Genomic DNA, 25,898 nt, shown 5'->3' with positions numbered 1-25,898 from the left:
ACAGTCAAATTTCACACTGTGATAGCCCCCCATCGATTTTTCACTCTCGAAAAGCAACTCCGCAAATTAAAGTTAACAGCATTTCTGAAACTTTAAAAAAAAAAACAGGGGGAGAGAGACTTGAAGGGCAAAGATGCCTGAACTGCACCTCTGACACAAAACATCCTTCCTTGAGGAGCTGCGGCAGGGCTGTAAGCGTCCCAGAGAGCCAGGCGCTGGACTCGGTACAGACTGCAGCTCCGGACCTGCACTTCCAGCCCCAGGCCTTTAGGACCTAAAGCATTACACAATTCCTCCACCATGGACAGCTGCAGAACACATGGAAGCAGGTCCCCTGTGCTCCCGGGTCCATTTAAGTAAAGGCAGACAGCAGGCTCACTGAAAGCTCTGAGTTGCCTTGCTTGGTTTGCCCTGTGGAGTTTTATACCCTGCCAGGCCGCAGAGGCAATGCTAACTAAGACTAACTAGGATTTAGATACAGCTAGGTTGGCACGGTGATATTATTGTTTTAAACTATTACCTCTACAAGGAATTTCGCTTCATAACTTGAAGACACTCAGCCTGGCTCTGTCCACCCGGGCAAAATCATTGTGAACTTCAGCCCCATGGATACATGAGCACAGATCAACAACCCGACACGAACACTGAAACCTACACACCTGCCTTTGTGAAGAGCAACGTGACATGACAGCACAGATGCTGTGCCCTTATTACGTACTAGTGATAGCACTGTAAGGGTGAGCTGCAACCCTTAAAAACATACACGCTGAAGCCAAGACGCAGGCGGTGCTCTGCCTCGTGACTGCATGTTCAGCCCCAACCCTGCCCCACACTGCTCCCTGCTTCTCTTCTTGCCTTAGCTTGGGTTTCAATCCTGCTTTTGGCTCAGTGCAAGCAAATCTCTATGGAACCAACTGCGGGATCAGGACCTCCCACCATGCATTTGTCCAGGCAGGGACCACAGGGTCTCTGGTTTGGAGAGTGCCATGTGCACTTACAGAATCCCCTCCATGCAAGTTTTACTCTTAACTGCTTTTTTTGCATTGGCATCCAAAACCCACTAATGGTTTGACACCTCTGGAGGAGGGGCTGGGAGAGATCATCCTGAAGTGTGAATTCAAGGCCTCTTCTCGCCAGTCCCCTCCAACACGCTGACTGTAGCCTAGACCTTTCTTTTTAGGCCAGTGATAATCCTCCATCTGCACACCCACCCTATTCCCACCCCCAGCCCCATGGCCGAGTAGAAGAGGAGAAGTCCCCCGCAGAGTGATGTTGCTGTTTCACACGCTGCTCTCAGGGATCAGACAAGTCAGTCCACACCAAGCCAACACAGCAGCTTCATCTGCTTCACTATTAACCGATTCCATTAGCTCGGCCAGGCTTGCTGAGCTTCCCCGGCATTGGTGTTTTCAGAAAGCTGCTTCAGAAAGGTGCGTGCGCAAGAAATGAAAATGAAACAAATGCGACAGCTTTTCTTCTCTAAGACCCGCTCCTTAACCCCACAAGCATCTCAGCCAATGAAGCACGATGAGCATCAAGTGTTACAGAAAGGAGATAATTATAAAGGGATTTAATGCTTGGTGGGCTTAAATCGCAAGGTTTCTAGCAAAGGCAACGCACCTGCTTCAGCCGTGTGCGGCTCCGGTTTGCTATTACGTGAGCAACGCTAACTGGAATCCGAAACAAGATGTGCTTTATGAAAAAAAGAGCACTGCCCCTTCCCACCACGGATGGCAGCGACAGTCCCACCTCCTTCCAGTTTGGTTCCATCCCTGATTAATGATGTTGTCTGCCTGATTTATGACCCACCCCAACAGATTAGAGTTTCCCCCTTCAACCTCCTCCCCCCGCAGAAGGCACAGCCACACTCTGCTGGAAATATTAGAGAATTATTAAATAAACATTCATACGTCATGTCTCTTCCCATACTGAGCTCATCGCAGTCAACACTCGGCAGCCGGGGCCTGTTTGCTTTCATGCTGACACCAAACAGCTGGAGTGATTCATGGAGAGGCTGGCTACAATGTTTCATGTCATATATCATGCTAGCAGCGCTCCCTGCCCCGACAGAGATAAACTGATCAACCACAACGGACTGGAATGAATTTATGACAACACAAAATTGAGGAAAACAAATGGGAGGTGACCCAGTGGGCCACTAACCCAGACTCTTTCGCTGGCCTGCAATCTAGTTTGGTGGCAGAAAGCAAAATTGAACATTGGCACTCTGAATTAAGATGCTGGCTTTTAACCCCTGGGAGCCTTGATTTCAAAATGGCGCCAGGTTACTTGGGTAACGTCTTAGGAGGGAGAGGGAGGGAGAAAAGGGGTCATAGCTTCTGCAGCTCATAGCTAGTCCTGACACACAACTACACAAGTCCAAGCAGAATGCTATGCCTAGGGGAGGAGACAGGGCACGTGTCTGAACGGTTACAAAGCTCCGTTAGTCTCTTCACAGCCCATGCAAAGCCATGCCTCCAACCCAGCCAGAGGTGTGTGTCACATCCTGAGATCTGGTCATTAGCGGAGGACTTAAACCAGCAAACCCCCCACTCCCCGACCTATGCAATCCCCATTTACCTTAAAACTACAGAGCGCAGCTTCAGAAATTGAATGGAATGAAGACTGGACAGTCCCACACAATCTCAGAGTCTTGAGCGTAAGGGGATGTGTGCCTGGACCAACCCTAGCTCCACCTGGTCAAGCACTGACTACTGTCAGAGGTTCAAAAGATGATGCACGGGGCTAGGTCGCTGCTGTGGGACACCAGCTTGAGCCAATGGGGACCTCTCGTGGTATATGGAGGTGAGCGTGCGCTCTCCTTGTATCGCTAGGCTTGTCAATTTGCTTGCAAGAGACTCTTCTAAGGAAGCCTGAAGTGCGGATTCCATTAACTTTCAACCAAAGTATATTAGCAGTGTGCCAAAACAAGGACAGTTTACGGTACTGTATTAGCTAATTAAAAAATTCTCTCCATGCCTAGACTTATTTTTGGAAAGGGGGGAAGGAATGTCATTCTTATAACAGTGGGATCAATAACTGGAATCACTACTAACTCTATTACCCATTGTTCTAAATGGAGAACCAGCTGACACAGGTGATAAACCGTGTGCTTCTAAACTTTTTAAAATGCTAATCAGATGCTACATGGAGCTTAACACACCAATCAATAACATGCAGATTTAAAAGCAAAAATTAAAGTTATGAACAACGGAGCAAAGTGCTTCAGCCTAAAACTTGCTGCAAGCGCCATCCAAAACAAGAAAAATGAAACCAATTTAGTTCCAGATTAAGAAACGGGAACCGGAGATGAATCAATTTAGCCTGTTGGACTGGGTCACCATATATCATGGCTCCTCAGCAGACTGGGAAGCAGCCAGACAGTATGAAACACCCCTCCCCCACTTTCTGCAGGATTCTAGGTCTGATCGCTGTTATCAATTAATTTAACACAACCCCCCCTACACAGACAAACATGCAGAGCATCGAGGCTCCTTAACCAGCAAGACAGGAACTATCTGTCACACCTCGATCTGGGAGGGGAAAAAAGGGAAAAGCAGAAATCCATCTCCCAACACCATCTTACTTTCTGATTCTGATGGAAAAAAAGGCCTTTAAATAAATGTCTCAGCTTGTCTCATTCCTTTAAATGAGCGATTTCAAGGGAAGAGTCCATAAGCCAGTCAGAGTTTACCAGTAATTTCTCATGAGTTTTGCTAGCCTTCCAGCAGCTCCAGAAGGACTAGGACAAACATCCATATTTCACAATGTCCTTGTTCTATGCACTGTCTAGAAAGCACTTGGAGGTGTCTTTCAAAAGACACTAGACCAAGCTTCAGTAACCTGATCAAGGAGGTAACGTCAATTCATCCCTTGGGCTCAACTGTTCAGCAAACAGTCAGATCCTTTCAGCTCTGCAGCATGAGTGGGCTTGAGAGAGTAGAGAGTCACTGGCTCTCAGGATAACTTGGAAGGCCCTATGGAAGGGTGAAGAACAAACCAAAGGAGGGCTAAGACAGAGGTGAATGGATTACTGCTAACGGATTTAACACCACTAAAGCAAAACACAGGGCTAGCTTGTTTGAAGGACAGGTCTCCTACGGAGCTGTGTTCTGGAATCCCAAAATTCTGTGGTCTTGGCTTTAGCTCACTGATTGTTCAGTGTGAAAACATCAGATACAAGTAGAGTCTGAGCAGGGCAGACAGCCCATGTCTGGGACACCTGGGGAGAGAGGCTTTAAAACAGGAAAAAAAAGGGCCCAAGACAAGAGAACAGGGCAGCAGGGAATTAGCTCAGCTAACATCTAACCATGTGCCCTAAAGCTGCTTTAGCTATGAGAAGTCTCCTGTCTGCAGGGGTCCCAGAACCCTGATGCCAGATCTGGGCAGGTTGAGGAGGAGGAGGAGGAACTGAATCTTCAAGCAAAGAGATTCTCCCCCATTCCAAATCATCAGTGTATCACACATGAAAATGTGGATTTGAGGTCACCTTAAAAGCCACGGCTGGCTCCCTGCTCTGGCTGCTTCAGAGCCCTTTTATCCCTTGCCCAACCAGAGTACGACATTTTGATCTTAGGCAATAATCAACCCTCTCTGTAGAAAAGGAATTAAAATGATCCAGAGCAGCAATGGAGGGATCCAGAGAGTGCTGGGCTGGGATTTCCAGCTGCATCTCGCCGCCAGGTGTCCAATCAGACAGGGTTTCCCCATGAGGCTGGGGGGGTGGGGTGGGAGCAAGCCACCCTGTGGCAGGAAGGGGGCAACCCCTGAAGAGAGATCTGAAACAGTGCCAATGGCATGACACGGCTTTATCCGTGCAGCTGGAAGAAGAAGATCAGCAGCACGATGGGCTATTGCACAACTTAAACTCTGGGTCCCAGGCACCTGAATCAGGCCTCGAAGGGCCGCAGATGCAACGTGCTCGGACCCTGGGAGATGGAGGCTCAGGGTGTCTCATACGAGTGGCTCAATCTGGCTCATACATGGACCAGTGTTGACTGGCCTTTGGGGCTGCTGACAGTGTCCCACGCAGAGAAGGAGGGTGGAATAAATACGCACCAAGGCAGGGGAAGAAAAGTGAGCCAGGGGGCTTCCTTTCAGAGAGGGATCCTAAAGAACATAAGGAGCTTGCAGATAAAGCATGCAGCCATCCTGCCTCCACGTCACATGCCTTTTGGAGATCACTGCAGTGAGTGCCAAGACACAGAGGTGGGATATGTCTTTGTGGCAGAGGAACTGCTGCAGACATGAAAAGCAGAAGGTCTCACTGCACGGTGGAGGGACCACACGTCACAGGGCGGGAGCTGAGAGGAGAAAATGCAATGCTACGTTTGGGAGTGAAGTTGCTTATTTCAGGGATAACTGCTCCAGTGGTCCAGGGTGCCGGAATACGCCCGTGTGCACCTCTTCGAATGACCCTGGTGCTCAGACAGCTGAGGTCAGTTGCTTCTCCTTCCCCAGAGCGGGCAGGGCTGTGTGCTTCATACTCACTTTTCAATGTCGCTGTTCTTACAGGTCTTTTGCAGAGCCTCCTGTTTACTGCTCTCCCCATTACTCGTTGAGGGCATTTCTGTGGAGGGAAGGTACGGGGCACTTAGTAAAAGGAACAGACAACAGATGGAAGAGTCTAAATGTGTTACGGGCATAGGAAAAGGGCTCCAGGAGCTACTTTAATGTCAGTTCCCAAAGAGAGTGAGGATTCCCACCCTCTTTGCTCCTGGCTGTCTGGAAAGCCTGTGCCCAGGAGAGAGCGTTGCTAAGATCTGAACTCCATCATACTTTGCTTCCGACTGATGCCTCAGTGGTATTTGCTGATTGGTTCTGATTTATTTTAGAAAAGGTTCGCTTACAGCAGCCACACAGGGCGGGTTTCCAGCAAGCAGGATTGCAGGAAATTTGCCCCACCAGAGGAAAGAAAAGAAAGCCGAAATTGTCCAGCAGCTGAAGGATTTCAGGTGCCTGGCCAGAGATACCTGCAAGGGGCTAGACTGTAAATTGCTGAGCACCAGCTCTCTGCAAATCTGGCTCCTTCAAGCTCTCCATCTCCCTGTTCTCTACAGGTGTGGTCCTGCACACCAAGTCACTAGTTGCCACTGCTGAAAATCTTGGCCAAAGAGTCTGCGCAGAGCAACTTGTAACGTGTTTGGGTGACAAGAGCCACAGAATCCCAAGCACTAGTAGTGTTGCTTCCTCAAGATCTCTCCACCCCAGCTGGAGAAGGACAACTGAGTTACTTAATTCACCTTCTGCAGTATGTACTGCTATTCCCATCCAACTGTTTCCTCCAGCACAGTTTATTCTCCCCTCTCTTAGGAAGCTATGTGGGTGCTGTGCCATATGCAGTAGACCCCCAGCTTACATGGGGCGCTGTGTTCCAGCAACCCCTGTATAAGTCAAATTTCCCCTGTAATGCAGGGGATCCAGGAAACTGATGAGGGCACCAACCCTGGTCAGTTTCCTGGCTCCAGGGAGTGGAGGGGAGCTGGGGACCAGGCGGCAGCCTGTTTACTGGATTCCCTCCACTGGCTGGCGCTGGTCAGTTTCCTGGCTCCTGCCAGTGGAGGGAATCCCGGAGCCAGGCTGCCTCCTGGTCCCCCAGCTCCCCACCACTCTGGGAATCAGGTGCAGCTTCTGCCTGCTGGGCTTCCCCCAGCTGGGGAGCAGACAGATGTGGCGGTGTGGTGTCTCCCCAACTGGGGAAGTGTTAATGCGAGTTAAGCGCAAATCAAAATTGCGCATACTGGGGGATTACTGTACAGAACAGCCACTGAAGGACAGAGAATATTTAATACACATATTGATGACACCCCTGGAGCGATGGCATTTCCTCCCGCTTCTCATCCCCTGCCCAATTCCAAAGCCCACCCTGTTTTGTTACTGTGCAGTTGCCCAAGCCTTGTGGACGCTTACGAGCAGAGGCCTGGGTGTCAGGTGCCCAGTGTGTTATTTCCAGTTCTGGGCTCCCGGGGTGACTGAGGGTAAGTCATCTAGCATCGCTCTGCCTGCTACCTCTTCTGTCACACTTGGGGCTCCAGAGGGGAACGTATGAACGTGATGGGCCTGCTCATACTCCCTGCTAGTTTGCTATTGGAGGGTTGGGTACGTTCCAAGGGACTCCCAGCATTTAAAAATAAAACCACCAGAGACAAGTTTAAAACACCCCCCCAAGAATGACACACTTTCAAATGAGTCATCCGTGTAGCTCAAATGTAAACCATTTTCTTTGTTGCACATTACTGTCAGCAGCCTCCACATACCCTCAGCTGGGACAGAGCCCCTGACCATCCATGCTGAAGCACAGGCCTCTGCCATGTGAGCTGAAGAACTCAATGGTAACAGTACCGTAATACTAGGCACAAATCTCTTATGTGGACCCTAGTGAGGACAAGACCTACTTCGGAGGTTGTATTATTAATCTCTGTTGCCCTTTTAAAAACAGGACAGTGACAAGACAGGACGGCATTAAACATGCGCTGGGTCACACCACCAGCAACACTAGGAAGTGAAACCGGCTTATGTGGGCTGGGGAGGATGACAACGCAGGGCAAGGGGGTTTCTGCCTGGGAGACAACTAACACAAGGGGGACCCTCCACTGTCATGTCAGTCCTTGCATGGAGACCTGGCCAGGTGGACAGGCTCCTCTGATGCCACACAACTAGGCCCTCCTGCCACTGAGGGCAGTGCATCCACACTATTTCACATCTGGCCTTAAAACTCCCTGTTTTCTAGGGACGTGATCCCACTCTGACCCGCCGTGCCAGGAGACAAGCCGTGGGTCCCACCAGAAGAGACCCCATGGGTTACCAACAGGCACCCTGTTTCACCAAGCCAAGCAGTGACCGGCTCCTCTTCTCCCTGAATTCAGACTGCTATTTTATGGCATTATTCAGCTCAGCAGGAACGTGGTGCTGCCTAATGGTCAGAGGGCGCCAAAAATCCAACCCTGACTCAGCCTGACTCCCTCCAAGGCATTGGACGAGTCTCCACTGCAGGTTCAGCCCCTCAGAGGTCTGGGGTGAGGAATAGCACACAGGGCCTGCTCAGAATAAAGGTGTTCTGCATGTGCCCATGTGGTTAACGATCCTGTTTGGGATCAAAGGGCGATGTGTACAGAAAAAATCACTCCATTCTTCTATTCACGGGCAGTTACGACCACCACCAATCAGGCAAGAGCCTGCGATGTGAAAAAAGGGAAGATCACCAACCCTGCCTGAGGTCGGTCCGTTCAGGACAGAACCGTAATTTATGGGTCTAACACTCACCGTCGCTGGCCCATTTGGAAAACTCTGGTGTTATTCGGGTACTGGGTGTGCCGCCACTAAAAGCAGAAAAGAGAGACAATGCTGAAAGCAGGCCATGGGGAGCCCGGCCACTACAACGGGCATAAGTCTCACTGTTTTTTGTAGGTGTCACCAACTCGAACACAAACATCCCTCCCCACTTACATCCATGCATCCAAGCGAGACTAGCCCATCTCTAGAATCTGGCTCTGTGTTGGCCAGGGAGGTGCAAGATCCCCACAAGCTCAAACAACGCTCCCAACCCCTGCTGCTCCAGTCCTGGCTCTTGCCCAGGCCGTCTCTGCTGAGTCACGTGTGGATGGGTTGTTGACTGAAGGCTGTGCATCCAAATTCCTTCCCTGGTAACTTAAGGCAGAGTTTTGTACCCAGGATTCCCAAGGCGAAAGACTTAATGGCTAAAGGCTTCTGTCTATGCTGCAACAGACTCTTTAAGGATAACCCCAGCTTCTCACAGGCACGGCCTTCAATATTTCACAATGGGAGAGCCATGGCACGAAAGCAGACAGACCTTGCAGTCGCGGTCAGTCACTGGCGAGCCAATAAGATAAAGGAGGCAACAGCACAAGAAGTCTTTTAAGGAGCCTGCGTACCTGTGATCCCTAAATGACATTTTCAGCTCTGCGGGCAGAGAGGGTCACACTAAAAGGGTAATTACCCCTCTGCTTCAGGGCAGCAGCAGAGAGCTACATTCTGCACATCTCTAGACCCTTTGGCCAGAATTTCAAACGCCCGCTGCAAATATTAAGTATAATCACCCCATTTCACTGATGGGGCAAATGAGTTGGACAGGGGTCCAAGGACCACAAAACAATACAGTGCCCGAGTGACAGTGCCACACGTAGGAATGCGACTGCGTATGCTCCAGGTTCCTGCCAGAACTCCCACACCACAGTCTGCAGGTACTGACGCGGGACTCCCCCGACCCCCATATGACAATGTGCTGACCTGGGGAGGGGGAATGGTTCACCCTCACTCTGAAGCACAGGGATTGGCCACTGCTGAGCGGCCCAATGGGGTGAGCCCATGTGGCGAATCCCATGTTTCTGCAGAGTCGGACCCGGCCTCAAGGTACTCTTTGTGACAGGCTGAGCAGTAAGAAAGCTTCACCTCACTGCTTTATCAATTACTTCAACCGTGACCTCCTGGGTCACTCAGTCCAAGAGACTGAGGGGAATTGAAGCCCTATTTCCATGCAGGGCAGAGGGCTACAGAAACAATCTGAGCTCCCAGTTAACAGTCATTTTGTTATTTGCCAGAAGCATTTCTCAGAGCCCGTGTGTCCAGGCCCCCACAGCACTCCAGCTGCCTGCGCTTCCCAGCTGAGAGCAAGCAAGGCAGCCACAAAAAGGAGTGAGTGAACAGGCCCCACGTTACACCTCACTTGCCTGCGTGGTGCTAGCTGAACACGTACTGCACAGAATGCTACAGCAGGCAAGTGGCAGCTGTGCTACACAGATTACACTTCTGTAGTCCGCTCTGGGGAATGGCAGAGCTAAGGGCCCTTGGCTGTGAAAGGTCTGCTCAGGCAGGGATTGCAGGCCCAGCATCTTCTCCACCTGACCTGAGCAGCTGGCCAACGTTTCTTTAGCGCAGCAGCACTGTTGGGGACTGGGTGTGGCCAGAGCAGCTGGAGGACATGCTTAGCAGAGGCGTCTATGAATCCCTCACTGTACCCCTACTGCCCCTTTCTACACCCCAGGTGGGGAATTCAGCCCAACCTGTCTGACTGTTTCCTGGGGTGGCCTTGCCCCTCCCTTGCTGTGTCCCACATGCCTTAGCTGAACTGGGGTTACCCCCTCGGCTCACTCCCGGCAACCAAAGACAGAGCCCATTTGCTTACTTTAAGACAGCACCACGGAGTGCCTCCCGCTCCTTGGCTTCGCCCGGCTCTTCTCCGGTGCAAGGGATGATGTCAGCCTCCGTGTACCTGAGCGCAGAGAGTTAGGGAGCAGCAGAGCCGTATGAAGGGTGAGGGGTGCGTGCTGTGGGTTACACCTGTTTCATAGCACTGGGCCAGCTTTGGCTCCAAGGGATACAGAGCAGGTTCATTTGGACAACCTACCTCGCCAGCTTGCTTCCCAAAGTTGGACTTTAAAGACAACCCAGCAACCGTCACAAACCTAGCCAGGAAGGCAGTGCCCTGTACCCTGTGGCAAGTCCTTTGCTAGCAACGGATGGGGAGAGCTCTTAGGAGAGAAATTCCCAATCTCCTGACACTTTGGTTTTTAGAATGCCAATTTTAGCTTGCTGACGCTTCAGGGCCACATCCGGTAGAGGCGTCAGTCAGCACAGTGCCACTGCCTTGATCGGAGCCATGCTGATTCACACCGGCTAGTGCCGGTTTAATTACCTCCCCAGAAGAGAGACAATGAGTCGCTCCCACCCCCCAACATCAGTCTAAACACTGCCTTCAGGGAATTCCCATCCCAGGGCTGGTCCCTCCCCTCCCAGAGGGAATAGTGACAGAGAGGAGGCTGTGTTAGAGTGCATCTTAACAGAACAAACAAGCAGCCCTGTAGCACTTTAAAGACTAACAAAATAATGTATTCATTGATGAGCTTTTGTGGGGCAGACCCACTTCTTCAGATATGGAGATAGTTCTGTACTGGAACCAGAAGTGGGTCTGCCCCACGAAAGCTCACCACCTAACAAATTATTTTTGTTAGTCTATAAAGTGCTACAGGGCTGCTTCTTCTGCCAGAGGTAGGCATTTTAGCGGGCATTAAACACCTACTAGAATGGCTAGATACAATCCAGTTGCTCTGGCCCATATTCTGGATGGAAGAGCTCCAGCCCTAACCAAATAAGTGGAGCAGAGAAAGGATGCCAAATGACCCCATTACTATTTACTGGCCTTACAGGTGAGCAGGAGGTGAGATCTAGCAGGGGGGGAAGGCGGCATAGGAGCTGGGGCCTCCAGGAAGAGGCAGTGCAGGGGCGGGACCTCGGGGGAAGAGGCAGGGCCATGGTTCGAGTGCTGGTGGCCCCCCGCTTTCAGGGAGCAGAGTGCACTTTGTGACAATCTCAGCGTGTGAGGAAAGGAAATAAAGAATGAGCTGCTCTCGGTGAAGTAGGAAAAGATGGGGCAGAGGAAGGAGGCCTGTGCAGGGAAGAAGGGTGGGCAAATGAAAAGGACAAGGAGGGGCCACGTCAGAGGCATTAGGGAAACAGCCCAAAGGATCAAGCATGTGACCAGCTGGGCATGCGGTGGGAGCCAGTGACCAGGAGAGACTCTCTGATGGAAATGAAGGGGAACTTAACGCAGGGATGAGTAGTGGGGACCGCTCCTGGACAAGTGAACAGCTGAGCTGCAGTGTGCAGAGTTGCTCACACTTCCCCCGGGGGCGGCGCCCGCTCACGCAACGCGGCACACAGCAATGCTGCCTCTGCGTGTGAGAAGCCCCAGACACACCCCTGTGGTTCCACTGAGTAAGAACCTCTCAAAAACGATACTGTGGCTTCCCGTACTCCAGCGTGTCGTCCCCATCCACGTCGAGATCCGCGTCGCTATCCGGATTCTCCTTGCCACTGCACATAATGAACCCAGAGCCTGGAGGGAAGAAAATGGGTGGACTAGTATCAGGGACCAGTGCAACAGCACAAAGCATCTCACACAGGAGCACACAGGGATCCCTTGGGAGAAACCCTACGACAGAGGCTGGGTGCATGGGCTATCCCCCACTGCTCAGTTGTTAATCACAGGCACCAGGCTCCACCATTTCCTCTCGATCTCTCTCGTGGGCTCGCTCTAGGAGCAAGACCGGACACGACGAACAGATTACCTGAAAATGCTGGGAACTCTCCTTGGTTTATGCTGTCAGCCCGGAAGGAGACAGCTGAGTTGTCAATTCCGAAAAGCACTGGAGAGATTTCCACCAGCCTGATCACTAATTTTCCTTGCTACAAAAGGTAAAAGGGGAGCTTGAGGGTTACATGGGGGTGGTGAGGGGGCCCCCCCAAAATACTTAGTAGAAAGTATTGAGAAAGCCCCATTAGAACTGCTAGTCTTTAGGAGACAGCCAGCATAGGCAAGAGTGTCTTGAGTACCATTAATTGCTCTATTGGCCTATCAGCCACGGTTGGGTTCTGTTGAGCTAAATGTTGTACAAACACAGCAAGAGTGTCTAAGCCAAACAGTTTACAATTCAATGTTACTGTTGACAGATGGGAAAACTGAGGCACTGGATAATTAAGTGACTTGCCCAGGGTCACACCTGGAGTCTGTTGCAGGGCTGGGAAGTGAACCCTGAGGTCCAAGTCCCAGCCCAATGCATTAACCACAAGCACATCCACCTCCCTGCTTTGCAGGGCTGTAGCAGAGTCAAACATCTTGACATCAGATCACTAATTCTGGCTCATTCAGTGTGTTCCGTAAGTCGGTTTTAATTGAGCGTTGAGCGCAAAAGCCTCTTGTGTGGTGTGAAGTGGCCCACAAAGGGAAAGGCTGCTGAGCTTCACTTAGGGATATTGCATTTGGGAAGGGTTATTGATTGCTCCCCATAAAAACAGAAGTGCCCTTATCTCCTGAGTCACCCTCTTGACAACACAAGGGCCTGACTCTTCTCCCGGTAACTGTGCTCTCAACCCAGCTTATGCTGTCAATACCGGATCTGTATCTCCCCCCAGCCCCAGCCCCACGATGGTGGAGCAGTATTTCTAGCTGGCTATATCCCCAGTGGGAGCCAGACAGGATAAAGATCTCTTTCCAAGGACACTACTCGGATGCCGTATGTCACTGTCAGTCTCTCTGAACGGACGTGTTATCAGTTAAGCTGCTAATAAAATTTGTTTATAAAGACTTGATGTTTCTCTTCCCCTGTATGAAATGAGGGCCGTTAAAGAGTGGCATTTTTAGCACTCCATCGCTTTTCAGGATCACCTCTGCAGATTAACCCAGGCAGACCCTGCCCCCAAAGGGAAGACCAGCTTTAAATTTTCACCATAGCTGCCAAACTGTAGCCCCCAACTCCTGTTTTGGAAAGCAAGGCACAGCTCTGTGGTAAGTGGCACAGCCTGCAGAAGCTGACAGGCCAGCCTTGCAGCTGAGTCCGCTGGAAGCGTTTCAAGCACAGGCTGGGCTGTGCTGTAAGCTGGCAGCCAAGGGACGCCCTGAGCAGCCTTCTCTCACAGCAAGAGCTCAGCCAGTAAATCTTGACTCTTCCAGTTCATCACAAGGTTTGGGAGAAGATTTAGAGTAATACGAGAGACCTGTCAGAAGAGCTGGCTGTTCTTTCAGCGCTGCCTGAGAACTCACAGTGGGCAATTTACAAGTCTGACATTAAACCCCCAGTAACACCATCTTCTGCACCTGGCATTACTGTAGCCCATCACTTCTCAAAGGCCATAAGCTTTGGACGTACAGGTCTTCATTTTTCTTGCAGAGAGGTGGGAAACGTAAATCATGCAAAGCTGGAGCAGTGACTTGCCCCGTCCCAGAAGTGATCTGAATGTTAGCCAGATAATGAATACTAGGAACAAGCTCCTGAGGGAGGTGGTGGTGGTGTCAGGGGTCAATTGAGTGAATGTAGAAGGGATTTCTCCTTTGGTTCCTCTGTCTGCCTGTCCTTCTTCCAGTAGGCTAAGCCCAGGGGAAACAAGCATGTTTTCATCCATCTTGTGTCTAAATCATCCGCACCAAGGAGGCTAGTGGATCATGGCCAAAGTTAAAGAACATACAGCCTGCCCTTGGTCGTGCAGCTCACCAACAACAGGGCATCTCACTTCAGAATCCTAACTCCATCCTCACCAAACTCTCCTCCTCTGTGCACCGGGAAGTCCTTTTATAGGCTAATGAGGGCACTAACCACTCATTTGCTAGCTCCCACCTCTGCCCAGCTTTGGACAACACTAACCCAGAAATGTTTTCTACCATCTTCACAGTGAAGGCATCATCCCTTCCAGTCTGCCCTGAAACACAGCACAGAGAGCACACATGCCCTTTTGGCCAGTTTTTGATGGCCCCAATTTCAGTTGTGGGAATTGCTGATGGAGAACTGGGGAAGTCAGTAAGGATATTCAACACCTGTGAAGCTGGTAGGTCTGGGAACTTTCATTGTGACACCCAAGATCTGTGCTGCCAGGCCAACGAAGGAAGCTGGACAATTCAAACCAGAGGACAAAAAGCCTTCCTGAGACATTTCATGGATGCATGTAACCCACTCATCCTCCGTGTTGTACAATCTCACCTCTTCCCACCAGAGCCTCCTAATGCCTCAACACCATGTGCAAAATAGCAGGCAAGCAGGTCTCTTCTTTGGTCACCAGCAGAAACAGCACCTGTCTGATACTACAGCATCAGAATGGCCATCTTGCGTCAAACCAAAGGTCCAGCTAATTCAGTAACCTGTCATTTGACAGTGGCCAGTGTCAGGTGCCCCAGAGGAAATGAACAGAACAGGGAATCATCAAGTGAGCCATCCCGTCACCCATTCCCAGCCTCTGGCAAACAGAGGGTCAGGACACCAGCCCTGCCCAGCCTGGCTAATAGCATTTGATGGACTTATCCTCCATGAACTAATCTAGTGCTTTTTTGAACCCTGTTATAATCTCGGCCTTCACAACATCCTCTGGCAAAGAGTTCCACAGGTTGACCATGCGTTGTATGAAGAAACACCTCCTTCTGTTTTAAACCTGCTGCGTAGTCATTTCATTGGGTGAGCAGGGGACTTTCCCCACACCAGTCATGATTATATAGCCCTCTATCATACCCCCTTGGTGGTCTCTCTTGAGCTAGCTGAGTCCACCCCACACCCAAGAGACTAGTGATTTTTGATGTCTCAGTTTTGGGGCAGGTACTCAGCATTTCCTGCAAGTCAGGCCCTTTAAGCCACATCGATCTGGGTACCCAAAATCACTAATCATTTTGCAAAGCTTTGGTTTAATGGTACTAACGGGAGCAGTGCTGGCCAGACGCAGTGACAGGTGCTAGGGGCCAGGAAGCACCAGCCGGCCTTGCGTGGAGGGGAGGAGGAGGAGGAATGGTGCAACCAGCCACAAAGTTGCATTAGTGAAGACAACATTACAATCTGAGTTAGCTAGAAATCTGCGTCAAACGAAGGGCACAGCTTTCACGTGCAGCTGTGTGGCAGGGGTGCGAGGCAGAGAGACCGGAGGGCATGCTTTCCGCGATGATCCCCAGAGGGCTCCCCATTCAGGGCCTAGAGGGACACACTCAGATGGACAGGATTTTTGAAACAAAAACGTGAACTGCTATAAATTATGTATTATCAAAAAAAAAAAAAAAAAAAAAAAAGAGAGCCTGGAACTGTATCGTTCTGTCTGCGGAATAAAAGCAAACCACACACCTAACGGCCTTGACAAAGTACAAGCAATGCTATTTTTCGGTTTTAGAACTCTACAGCCCCCCCGTCTCTGAAGGGACAGCCTGTTTCAGAGAGGTGTTGAGATTACACGAGAATACTGTCGATCCTGGAATTGCCACTATGTTTAGCAGAAACTAAAGAACAGGAGGCAATGCACAGACCTGCCCTGAGATCAACGTGTGAAACTGATGACCCATTCTGCATACTTTCAAACGTGTTTCACCCATGGGAAGGTTAGCTTTAAGGCCAGTCCCAATAGGAATGGTTTGAAGCCAGAGTTTTAACTTGTCCCTCCTGGAGTAACTTTTCTGGTGTTGCCTCCCTGCACAAAGCCAGTGAAAACACCCAAGCAGCTGTTCAAATATTTGACGTCTGAACCGCTTGACATTAATTATTCATCTCAGACTCATTCAAACCAGATTTCTGGACAAGTGCTGTTATAAATGGATTAAGAGGACCACTAAATGCAAGGAAGGCCTGACAGGATCACACCTGCTTCTAACTCGGAGTGTTAAAAAAGGCTTAGAACTCCCACCTCCTGCCTACCCTTTGCTATGGGCATGCTGCCATCCAGAAGGAAGGAAAAGATGAAATGGAGTGTCACGCGGGTTGCAGAGAGCAGGTTGTATGGGTACTTTCAAAGCCAGGCTGTTGTCCTAGAACACAGAGTGACCCTCCGGGAGACACTACATCATTACACCCAGCTGACCCATGGTTCATTACAGTGTGATGGAATACCAGAGGGGTTACTCTGGAGTGACACAGAAATTCACTGTTATCAGCAAAGCCACCTACAGAGCTGGTTTGACACCAAGGCCACTCTCCTCTTCGAAGGGTCCTGTGGCACCTTATAGACTAACAGAAAAGTTTTGAGCATGAGCTTTCGTGAGCACAGACTTACTTCATCACGGGTACCCCTCCGATACTCTCCTCTTCAGAGAGAGGACAGCTCTGAGGACTGAACCCTGTGCCAACATGCCCATAAAGTCTCACCTGTCAACTGAAAGTTAAGGTATAAATTTGAGTTGGGAATCCATAGGAGCCCGATTCTGCAGCCATTACTCACTCGAGTAGCCATGTATTACACAAGAAAAGAGAGCAGGAGGCGGCCCAAAGTGCATTGTAATTACACTACTTTTGGATTAGAAATTAAGGCTTCCACAGCTTTCCATTTTCTAGCTGGAGCATTCCTCTGCTCACGCTGTGTTCTGATTGCACTCAACGCGTCATAGACTGCCCTCCACGATAACACTAGTCCTCCAGACGCTAAAGCAGCACAATTTTCTGACACTTTTAATCCCAGCTCCCTCTTTAAGGGCCAGACAAACAAGAGTGAGCAGGTAGGTCAGACACTGGGGCCTTTAAGCCAAGAAAAAACAAAGTTACAGCTCAAGTCTCTGATCCCCATTGCTCTTGTAGCCAGATGCTCTGACAAGCAATTCCAGCCCTGGTGTTGAGTGGCACCTTTATAAACCATGTGACAGTTTGGGAGACAAACTCTCCCATCAATCAGAATGTACCTATCAAGATCGCTTACCAAGAGTGTCTGCAGCCCTCCGCCATGGTGTATTCAGCATGACTTTGCCTGGCCTCAGAGCAACTGCCATTCACACAAGCTCCAGTGACTTCTGAATACTCTAGGTGCTCACAACAAGCACCTCTGCCACTGAAATATGGATGCAAAGCTTTGCAATAGGAGAACAAAGGCCTATTTTGTATGACTCTTGCCCACCAGGCAGGCAGCAGGCTCTCACTTGGACAGGCTCAAAGGAGAATGGAAATGCTTCCCACAGCATCGTTTGCAGGAAGATGAAACAATGGATGCAGACATCTACCCTGGCAGAAAGAGCTCTTTCTCCTCCCTCAAGTTCTCACAGGACCACTGGGCTTCTCTCAGGCTGTCCTTGGAACGATTTTCCCAATCTTGCATGTCACAAGGCCTTAAGAACATAAGAAGAACATAAGAACGGCCACACTGGGTAAGACCAAAGGTCCATCTACCCAGCGTCCTGTCTTCCGATACCAGCCAGTCCCAGATGCCCCAGAGGGAGTGAACAGAACAAGGAAGCAGTGATCCTTCTACTGTCATCCATTTCTGGCCTCCAACAAATGGAGGCCAGGGACACTGTTCCAACCCATCCTGGCTAATAACCATTGATGGACCTAACCTCCATGAATTCATCTTGCTCTTTTTTGAGCCTGTTGAAGCCCTGGTCCTCACAACCTCCTCTGGCCAGGAGCTGCACAGGCCTAACATGCACTATGTGAAGAAAAACTTCCTTTGGTTAGTTTTAAACCTGCTACCCCAGGGTTCTGCAAACTGTGGCTCTTTAAGGGCTTCTTTGTGGGTCCCAATGCTATAATTGCAAAGAAAAAAACAAACCCTATTTTTGATAAATGGTGAAAATCTAAAAGCCCAAATATGAACAACTCCTATCTAAATAGCAAAAGATGTGATCTCGAAACATTAGCTAACTCCCCTAATGTCCTCCTGAGAGAGAGAAGGTTCAGGAGGGAAAGTCGGGAAGACAGTGGTACAAACACACACACAAAGTGTGAGGAAATAGAATATGTAAAAGGTCTGTGAACATCCTACAGTAAACATGTATTGCATTACAAATCCTTGTGTATGCACTGTTCTTAAACTAGGCGTTACAAACAGTCTGGTTTGACATTATTTATTAAGGACCGTCCGAAGGACCGTTGTGGAATCTCCATTGCTGGAGATATTTAAGAACAGGTTAGATAGATGTCTATCAGGGATGGTTTAGGCCTCTCGAGGTCCCTTCCAGTCCTAGCGTTCTATGATTCTATAATATTTACATGCATTGCAGCTCCTGAATTATTGAGTTTTTTTTTACCAAATTGGAAAAAATGGTTCTTCTTGCAATTTTGGTTGCTGACCCCCGTGCTACCCATTAATTTAATTTAGTTTAATTTAATTTCAAGGCCTTTGTCAAAGCTCACCTCCCTCTGTAGATCCTCAGAGGATAGCTCACCCTAACATTTTCAGTGTACACAACTCACGCTGTCTAAGCTCCCAAGCCATTAACTGAATATCTGGATAGATTTGGAGCATAATGAGATTCTACAGGGGACCTGAATCCAAACTTGTGTGTTTCTCCTGTAGGAGCTGACAACAGATGGTCAAAGTGACAGTGTGTGCTGCTTCACTTGTTTGCAGTATCAGCAGCAGCTCTGGCAGAGACGGACTCGGAATCTATGTTGAGGCTGGCAAAGCTGCAAGTGGGAAGGCAAGAACAAAGCAAAGTTACGCAGACTGAGATGACCACAGCTCAGCAGGGCAGGCAAAGCTCTCAGTGGCCCACGCTCTACAGCTCAGTTCTGTTCTGGTGGGTGAGCTGATTTTTCCAGTATATTTGTGCTACAGATGCAAACCCAACAGGGGACACTAACCCTTCATTTCAGTGCTCTCTGCCGCTTTGTAGTGGCCAGTTGTATTGCTGTAGCACCTAGCTGTCCTGCCCAAGGGCCAGGGCCTCACTCTGCTAAGCACTGTAAGCATACAGAACAAAGACTGCACCTTTGAGCACCAAATCCATCCTGGCATTATTTCTGCTGGGTCCCACTTCTCTCCTCTACTTCTCAGGCCCTCAGCAAACTGAGCAGAAAAGGACTGCACCAGCCAATTCTTAGCTGAGCCGAGAAACGCAGAAAGGGAATAATACAGAGCATGAAAACACGCCTGAGGTCGAGCTGGTGAGGGCTCAGGCTACCCCCTTGAAGGAAATCTGCATTTCAGCCGCTAAACTCCAGGGAGGGAGGGCTTGAACACTTGGCAAGAGCAGTATACAATTCTCAATTCCTCCTTCAAAAATAAAATATTTTACAAGTGGCTCTGAATCCAAACACAACTGCCGGGTGTGCAGGCATTATGGGAGCAGAGCTGGCTGGAGGAGCAGCTTTCATGCTGCTCGCAGGTCATTTACACGTGTTTAGGAAGAGAAACTCTCCCACGAGTTCCAAGACTGTAGATTTTGCTAATTACCCCCCAACCAATAATTCCCACTGCAATAACTCGCCTGAGCGCAGCCTCCCCTTCTAGCACATGCCACATGCACTGTATTTTCTTAAACTCACTGGCTTCTTGGAGAGCAAAAGCAAAGAAGGCAATAAAAGCATTTTATGCAGAGATGGAGCCAGGCCCCACACAGGCTTCCTAAGAACAGCTCCAACTTGAGTTTATTTCCTCAGCTGCTGAAATAGCCCAAAATAGCGCTAAAAGGCAAGATGGCAGACATGGTTTCGCTTTCAAACAGGGCAGTGGCATTAAAGAGAAGGCTTCCCCCACTTTTTACAGGAGAGCAGAAGAATCAGCCATCTTTCTCTCGACCAACAATGTGTCACTGGATCAGATTATCAGTCAAATAGTTCCTCTACCCCTGTGCACAATAGGATTCAACGTATAGATTCTGCCAGCAACTTTCACATTCAGTTCCAGGGGAAATCCACATTCCAAGATAATGGACAGCTGTCTGCAGGTGAGATCTGTATTTCCACGTGACATCAAGCCCTGGAATCCTGTTCATGTGAAATTGCAATTCATTAGGGAAATGGACACGCAGAAGAACATCAGTCAATACGGAGCACAGGAAATGTGTCGCTCCCAGGTTACCACTGGGGTGGGTAGGTAACAGTGTACAGCTTGGACACGAAAGTGAAAACCAGACAAACCCCTAGCTTTGAAGAAAGAGTTGTATACCATTATGACTACTCGCAACATTTTGTAGCGATGTCTGTCAACATGGGGGAAATCAAAGACACAGTGAACCGACCACTCCAGGGTCAGGAGAGAAATTTTCTTCTCCCACACACCACACTAGAGCATGGGCTAGGAATATCACAGGGATTTCTTTTTTGCCTCCCGGTGAAGCATTGGGTGTTGGCTGCAGCTGGAGGCAGAGAAGTGGACTCTGTCCAATGATCTGGCCCCAAATGGCAATTCCTACCTAGCTTCTTTGAGCTTTGTGCCTGTGTAACACACTGCTGTTTTGTTTTGTTAAGGAGGGCTGCAATTCAAGCCCTGCTGCTGCAATACAAAAGACGACTCATAGCCACGGTCTTAGCGCCCATCGGCTTGATTCCATCATCGAAGGAGGGGGGCTTCGAAAGCCTTAGTTTCTGGGGAGAGAGGGAGGAAACAGAAAGGGGACGAAGGGAATTAAAGTAATCTTGAATCACTAAGCAGATTCACACCATTGGATCAATAAGCACCGCTGACAGGGATCACAAGAATGTCGCAACTTTGCCAATAATAAAACAGCACAGAAGAGTCCAGAGAATGGCTTTTCTAAAGCAGCCAAGCATGAAGCAGTGAGGCCGAGAAACAGCTGAAAGCGACACCACAGCTTCCCGAGGCCATCGCCAGCCACCGGCACCACTGTCATTTGCTCTAAGTAATGAAAGGCAGAGAGAGTTTAGCTGTGGGCGGAGGAGGAAGAGTGGGTGGAAATAGTCGCGGGCTGAAATAACAAGGCCTAAATTTCATAAGCCAAACCCCATATTCGACTCAAACTAATTCTTTTCTAGGCCAGGAAGAAGAAAGAAAATCAGTGTTAATTTAATCAATTGATCAGCCTATTGATTGCGAAACTGGAGCTGCTAGTTAGCCATGTGCAGTAATGCCCTCAAATCTGAAACCACAAAACACACCATTGATTTCTTCACTTGCTGCTCCAAAAGGAGGGGGAAAAAAAAAATCAAGACCACTTTCAAAGGAAAAGGCAACTTCCCAGCCCAGGCAGAGGATGCAAGGGGATCAGAACACAAGCCAGGGAACAGGGATAGCGGTATCTTGCGAGTTTCAAACTGAAATTAGTTACAGATGCAGTCATGGTGTCTTGTGTAAACTCTATCGATTGGGTAGCTGACAGCCTTAGGAGCTTCCATGCTAGGACAATCAATCGGGCTGCAGTGTCACCTGCCACTTTGCTGAACAGTTGACAATGCAATTATCCAGTGTGGAGGCAGGGAGTTGGCGTGTGTCAAACGCAGTTAGCCACTTTCCGGGCACTACTCGATAATGCGTTTCACCGCCTCGCGTAAGAGACGACATGCAGAGACAGGAGCTGTTTAGAGCCATTGAGACCCACACATGCTTTTCCTTTAGAAAAATCTCACTGCCCCGGACTTAACAACTGTATTCTAAAATGCTATTAAAATCATGTCACTCAGCTACTCGGTGGTTAAGACTGAAGTTTGACCTGCAAGTCTGAGAGATAGGCTGCAGTTCTAGCAAAACTGCAGACGGTTTGAAAAATTATCAAATGACTGTCTTAACGCCTGCGACTTTCAAAGCTGGACTGGACAAAGCACTAGAAATATGGATTGGAGGGAACAACTGCACGTACAGTAGCTGGGACCAGATGATCTTATACTGTATGTCTAACATCTAGGAAAACAGAAGTTTAAAGGGATGCTGTCAACTTGAAATCTAGTCAATTTCAACAACGGAGCATTTTCAGGTGCAAGACCTGCCCCTTGACTCTCCCTGCCAATTTTGATAGTTTTACAACCACATTTTCCCTTTTTTCTTTTCTTGAATTAATTTTTCTCACTCCCTTGTTGCTGTGTGACAGACCCACACATACAACAGGAGAACCTACCACACTCAAAATGCTGTCAAACAAGCAGAGCAAGCTGAAGCAGAGAATATTCACCTCCCCTCTCCAAATCTCTTTTCAGCTACTGTGATCTGAGAAGCTACACAAGATAGATAAATCACCAGGCATTACTGTATAATTTATCGCCTTTTAAAGGCAAACATTGTACAGATGCTTGAGCACCAAAGTCAGGTTCTCTTAAATTTCTATAAAGACTAATTTTAAACTGAAACTTGTAAAAACAACAAACACCATTGTGGTACAACAGTCTATTGTGATGTAAACCTTCCCTCTGTATTGGGTCATTGACAGAACCACTAAACTAAGCTGACTAGTCTAGTTTCATTATAAAAACTGATGCAAACATGATGCATTAAATGCTGAAGAACTCACTGGACTTTAACATTTTAGGATATGCTTCAGCTTTATTAGGAGAAATAGGGAAAAAAGATATTTAACTCTGCAGTGTCCAATTAAAAAGGTATCTAAACAGCCATCAGAGTGGATAAAAAAATTTGATTAAAAAATAAAAAAAAGTCCATTTTTAAAACCAACAATAAAATACTGAACTTCTCATTTAAAATAACAGTTACAATTAAATCTCATCACAAACATGCTACACATACAGTTACGGTCTCATAAAAGTTAATGGCTCTAGTGTATCCAACCTAACTATTAGCTCTTGCTTCTCGAAAGTTCTGGGCTTTCAGTTTCAGTTTCCCAGCAAACTCAAAAGTAACATCGGCCAAAAAAGACACAAGCTGCATAGGACCGTTTTGGTTCTGTGCCTATGTGATAGTGGACCATGGTCAAGCAGAGGAGTTAGTTAAGCCAATGTCTTAAAGACAGAAACACAAAATATAGGAAAGGATGGATTCAGCATAAAAAGGAACAGTGAAGTGGACTGAAAAGGAAAATGGAAGACATTATTCAGCACACAGCTTCCTTTATTCCCCCACACTTTTGCCACAGAAAAACTATCCTGGCCCCTGGGACTAAGAGAGACATTAGCTGAGAATATTTTGAAGAAATTAGTTCCCGGGGAGGGGACGATGATGACACGATATGTCAAGTGTAAGCAGTGCCAGAAAGAGATGCAGTGCCTAGTTGCAAAAATGAAACATCATAAGAAAAAAATCTTATTGGGGAAAAAATGACTTGGATGAAGATGCAGATAAGGAGGAATGGATCACCTGGTTAGTAATTTAAATAATTTTCTTAGCAATGCATCGTTCTTCAATATTCCCATGATGCCTTTTAGAACAAATGTGATTTGACCAGTAAATTCCCAAGCTGTTTGATGTGTTGGGTGTTGCCTGAAAAAAATGTTTAGCTTAGCTAATCCTTACGGGTCACTAGGTTTAGACACTAAAACTCAAGTATACAGTACAGAAAGCTGCAGTAAGAGAATTCCAGAGTTGCCAGTTGCCACTGAGTTTCATTTTCTTATTTTATGGTACATAATAGAGGCGCTTTATTTTGGAAGATCACAGTCACAGACCATGATGCTGATGCCATTAGTCTATTCCCTGCTGCACTTTGGCATAACTCAGCTTTTCCAAGAGAACCCCATTACATACTTGTTTTCTAAAAACAGAAATGCCAGTGAGTCTCCTCCAAAATTAAGTGCACCCAAAGCACAGTTGTGGTCTTGGTTTTTTGGGTAACTTGATTTAAATCAGACTTTTTTGGCAGAAGACGTAAAGTCCAGTGTCGTCTTTAGCATTTTTGGCAATTTAAACCATGACTTAAAATCATCGTGATTTAAAATTAATGTGGCACAGCACTGATCGCAAACATTTTGTGTGGTATGTTCCATAATACGTGCTAATGTTTTTGAAGTGTGAGGTGAGAGCTAAGTGTTACGGATATGGTGACGTATCAATCACTGTGCACTACACCATTACCTTTAGATGTAAACTAGTGTTTCTGACAACTCCTAAGCACACCCTCCCCTCATCTCTGTGCCTTCTGGGTTAAAATCCACCCTTGTACTATTGCTGCCTGGCTACTTTATGGAAGAAGAGGTGCAGTAGCGACAGAAGAGACCTTTGCTTCATTTCCTACCATTAACAACAGCTTTCCAGGAAAGCTTAACTCTTGTCTGTTAATTACACTTACACAACAAGGGCCCACAAGAAACCAGTCCTTTTCTGCACTCTGCTCTAGAACCTCCTCATGGGCAAAGATCTGCCTCTTCCACTCAAGAGAACAAATGTCACTGACTGCAAGAGTCAGACTCTAATGCAAGGTAAAGCCAGAGATGCAGCATGAAGCTGTGTTAAAAAATGCATCCCTGTGAAGAATGCTCAGCAGGAGTGGGCCACGGGCACAGGAGAAGCACCAGGGCAGTTACAGACCTATACAATAGATCCTCGCCAAGAAAAGTTTAGCGCTCACACACCAAAGAGGACAGAAGGAGTTTGGGAGGGCCAGGGTTGCAACATGAGAGCTTCTTACAAGTACATATAATGGAAAGACATTTTAATTGAGGGCAAAGCCAAAAGGGAGGCTGACGACAGAAAAACCTGACAGAGAGGAGAACATTTCAAGTGGAATGTGGAGACAGGGGAGACTTCATACCATCCCTGCACTCTTCTGCTGGTGACTCTTACATGCGACTTCAAGTTCACTTTACTGGTAGGTACCCTGTCCAGTCAATGCAGAAACAGGGATAATGATATTGGTTACTAATTCATTCATCCAGAGGGCTCTGAATATACTACAGACACCTTCCATTTCCTGGCCAGTCTCCTGGGAAATTTCACTCCCTTGCCACTCACGCACTAGCAACGTCACTGCCAAGGCTTTCTAAATGTATTGCTCTGCTTCCTTTCTCTTCGACTTGACCTTAACTGCAGCTTTAACTTTTTGGGAAAGATGGAGTGAGGCAGTTTTATCATCTTTGCAGGCTCTCCTGCAGCCACTGACTCTGCATGCATGATGAGGGGAAGTCACTGCTGCATGCCTCAGTTCACCCAGCAGTAAAACAGGAACCACAAGCATATCAGTGAGATGTTGCGAAACTCAGCGTTTGAGCACCTGGGGTAACAAAAGTTCTTTGGAAGTTCTTTGGAAGGGCAAGAGATCCATAGTTTTGCCTCAATTTTGGAGCTTGCCCTCCGACTCCAGTCTAACGTAGAATGATCAAACATGGAGCTACCAGACACGCACCAAGTGTTACTGCTCAATCATTTGCTTTATGTTCCACCTCAGCCCCACCCACACCCGTCTGAAGCGCAAACGTACTTAGGTCACAGCCCGCCTGTATGTGCGTTCACAGACTTCTAGGCTCAGGCTGTGGAGGGGCTCGCAGTGACGGTAATAGCCCCTCCCTCCTCTTCTGGGCAAGCAGATCTGCATTTGTGGCAGAGAGGCCGTCCTAATGACATTTGCTGAAGCACGTCGGTATTGCAAGGACTGACTGAGAGCTGACAGTGGGACTGCAGCCATCTGCTGGAAACTTTCTGGCATTTGTATATTAATAAGTTCCACTTTTCAAGCAGCTGCACTGATTGCATGTGACACGAGAACCAAAGCAAATGAGCACCCTGGAGTGACTATGGTTTGTCGGAGTGGATCAGGCTTCATCCAGCCCCCTGCGTACACTCACCGATGCCCGGCCCTGGGAGGGCCGGAACCCGCTGTGGGG

The 25,898-nt window shown here is 48.4% G+C and overlaps 1 protein-coding gene across 2 annotated transcripts in view; it reads right to left on the bottom strand.

Moving 5' to 3' along the window:
* RNF220 (ring finger protein 220) overlaps positions 1-25,898 on the bottom strand; it is a 322,120-nt gene that overhangs the window by 28,780 nt on the left and 267,442 nt on the right. For both annotated transcript variants that reach the window (XM_075002647.1, XM_075002648.1), the window contains 4 exons: positions 11,755-11,851; positions 10,142-10,228; positions 8,263-8,318; positions 5,491-5,569 (listed from right to left, as the gene is read on the bottom strand). In XM_075002647.1, coding sequence (XP_074858748.1) covers positions 5,491-5,569; positions 8,263-8,318; positions 10,142-10,228; positions 11,755-11,851 — 319 coding nt within the window. The remainder of the gene's footprint in view (positions 1-5,490; positions 5,570-8,262; positions 8,319-10,141; positions 10,229-11,754; positions 11,852-25,898) is intronic.

This window comes from Carettochelys insculpta, chromosome 9 (assembly GCF_033958435.1).
Source record: "Carettochelys insculpta isolate YL-2023 chromosome 9, ASM3395843v1, whole genome shotgun sequence".
Lineage (NCBI taxonomy): Eukaryota > Metazoa > Chordata > Testudines > Carettochelyidae > Carettochelys > Carettochelys insculpta.
Note: the sequence above shows the minus strand (reverse complement) of the source record. Positions and strands in the feature narration are given on the sequence as shown.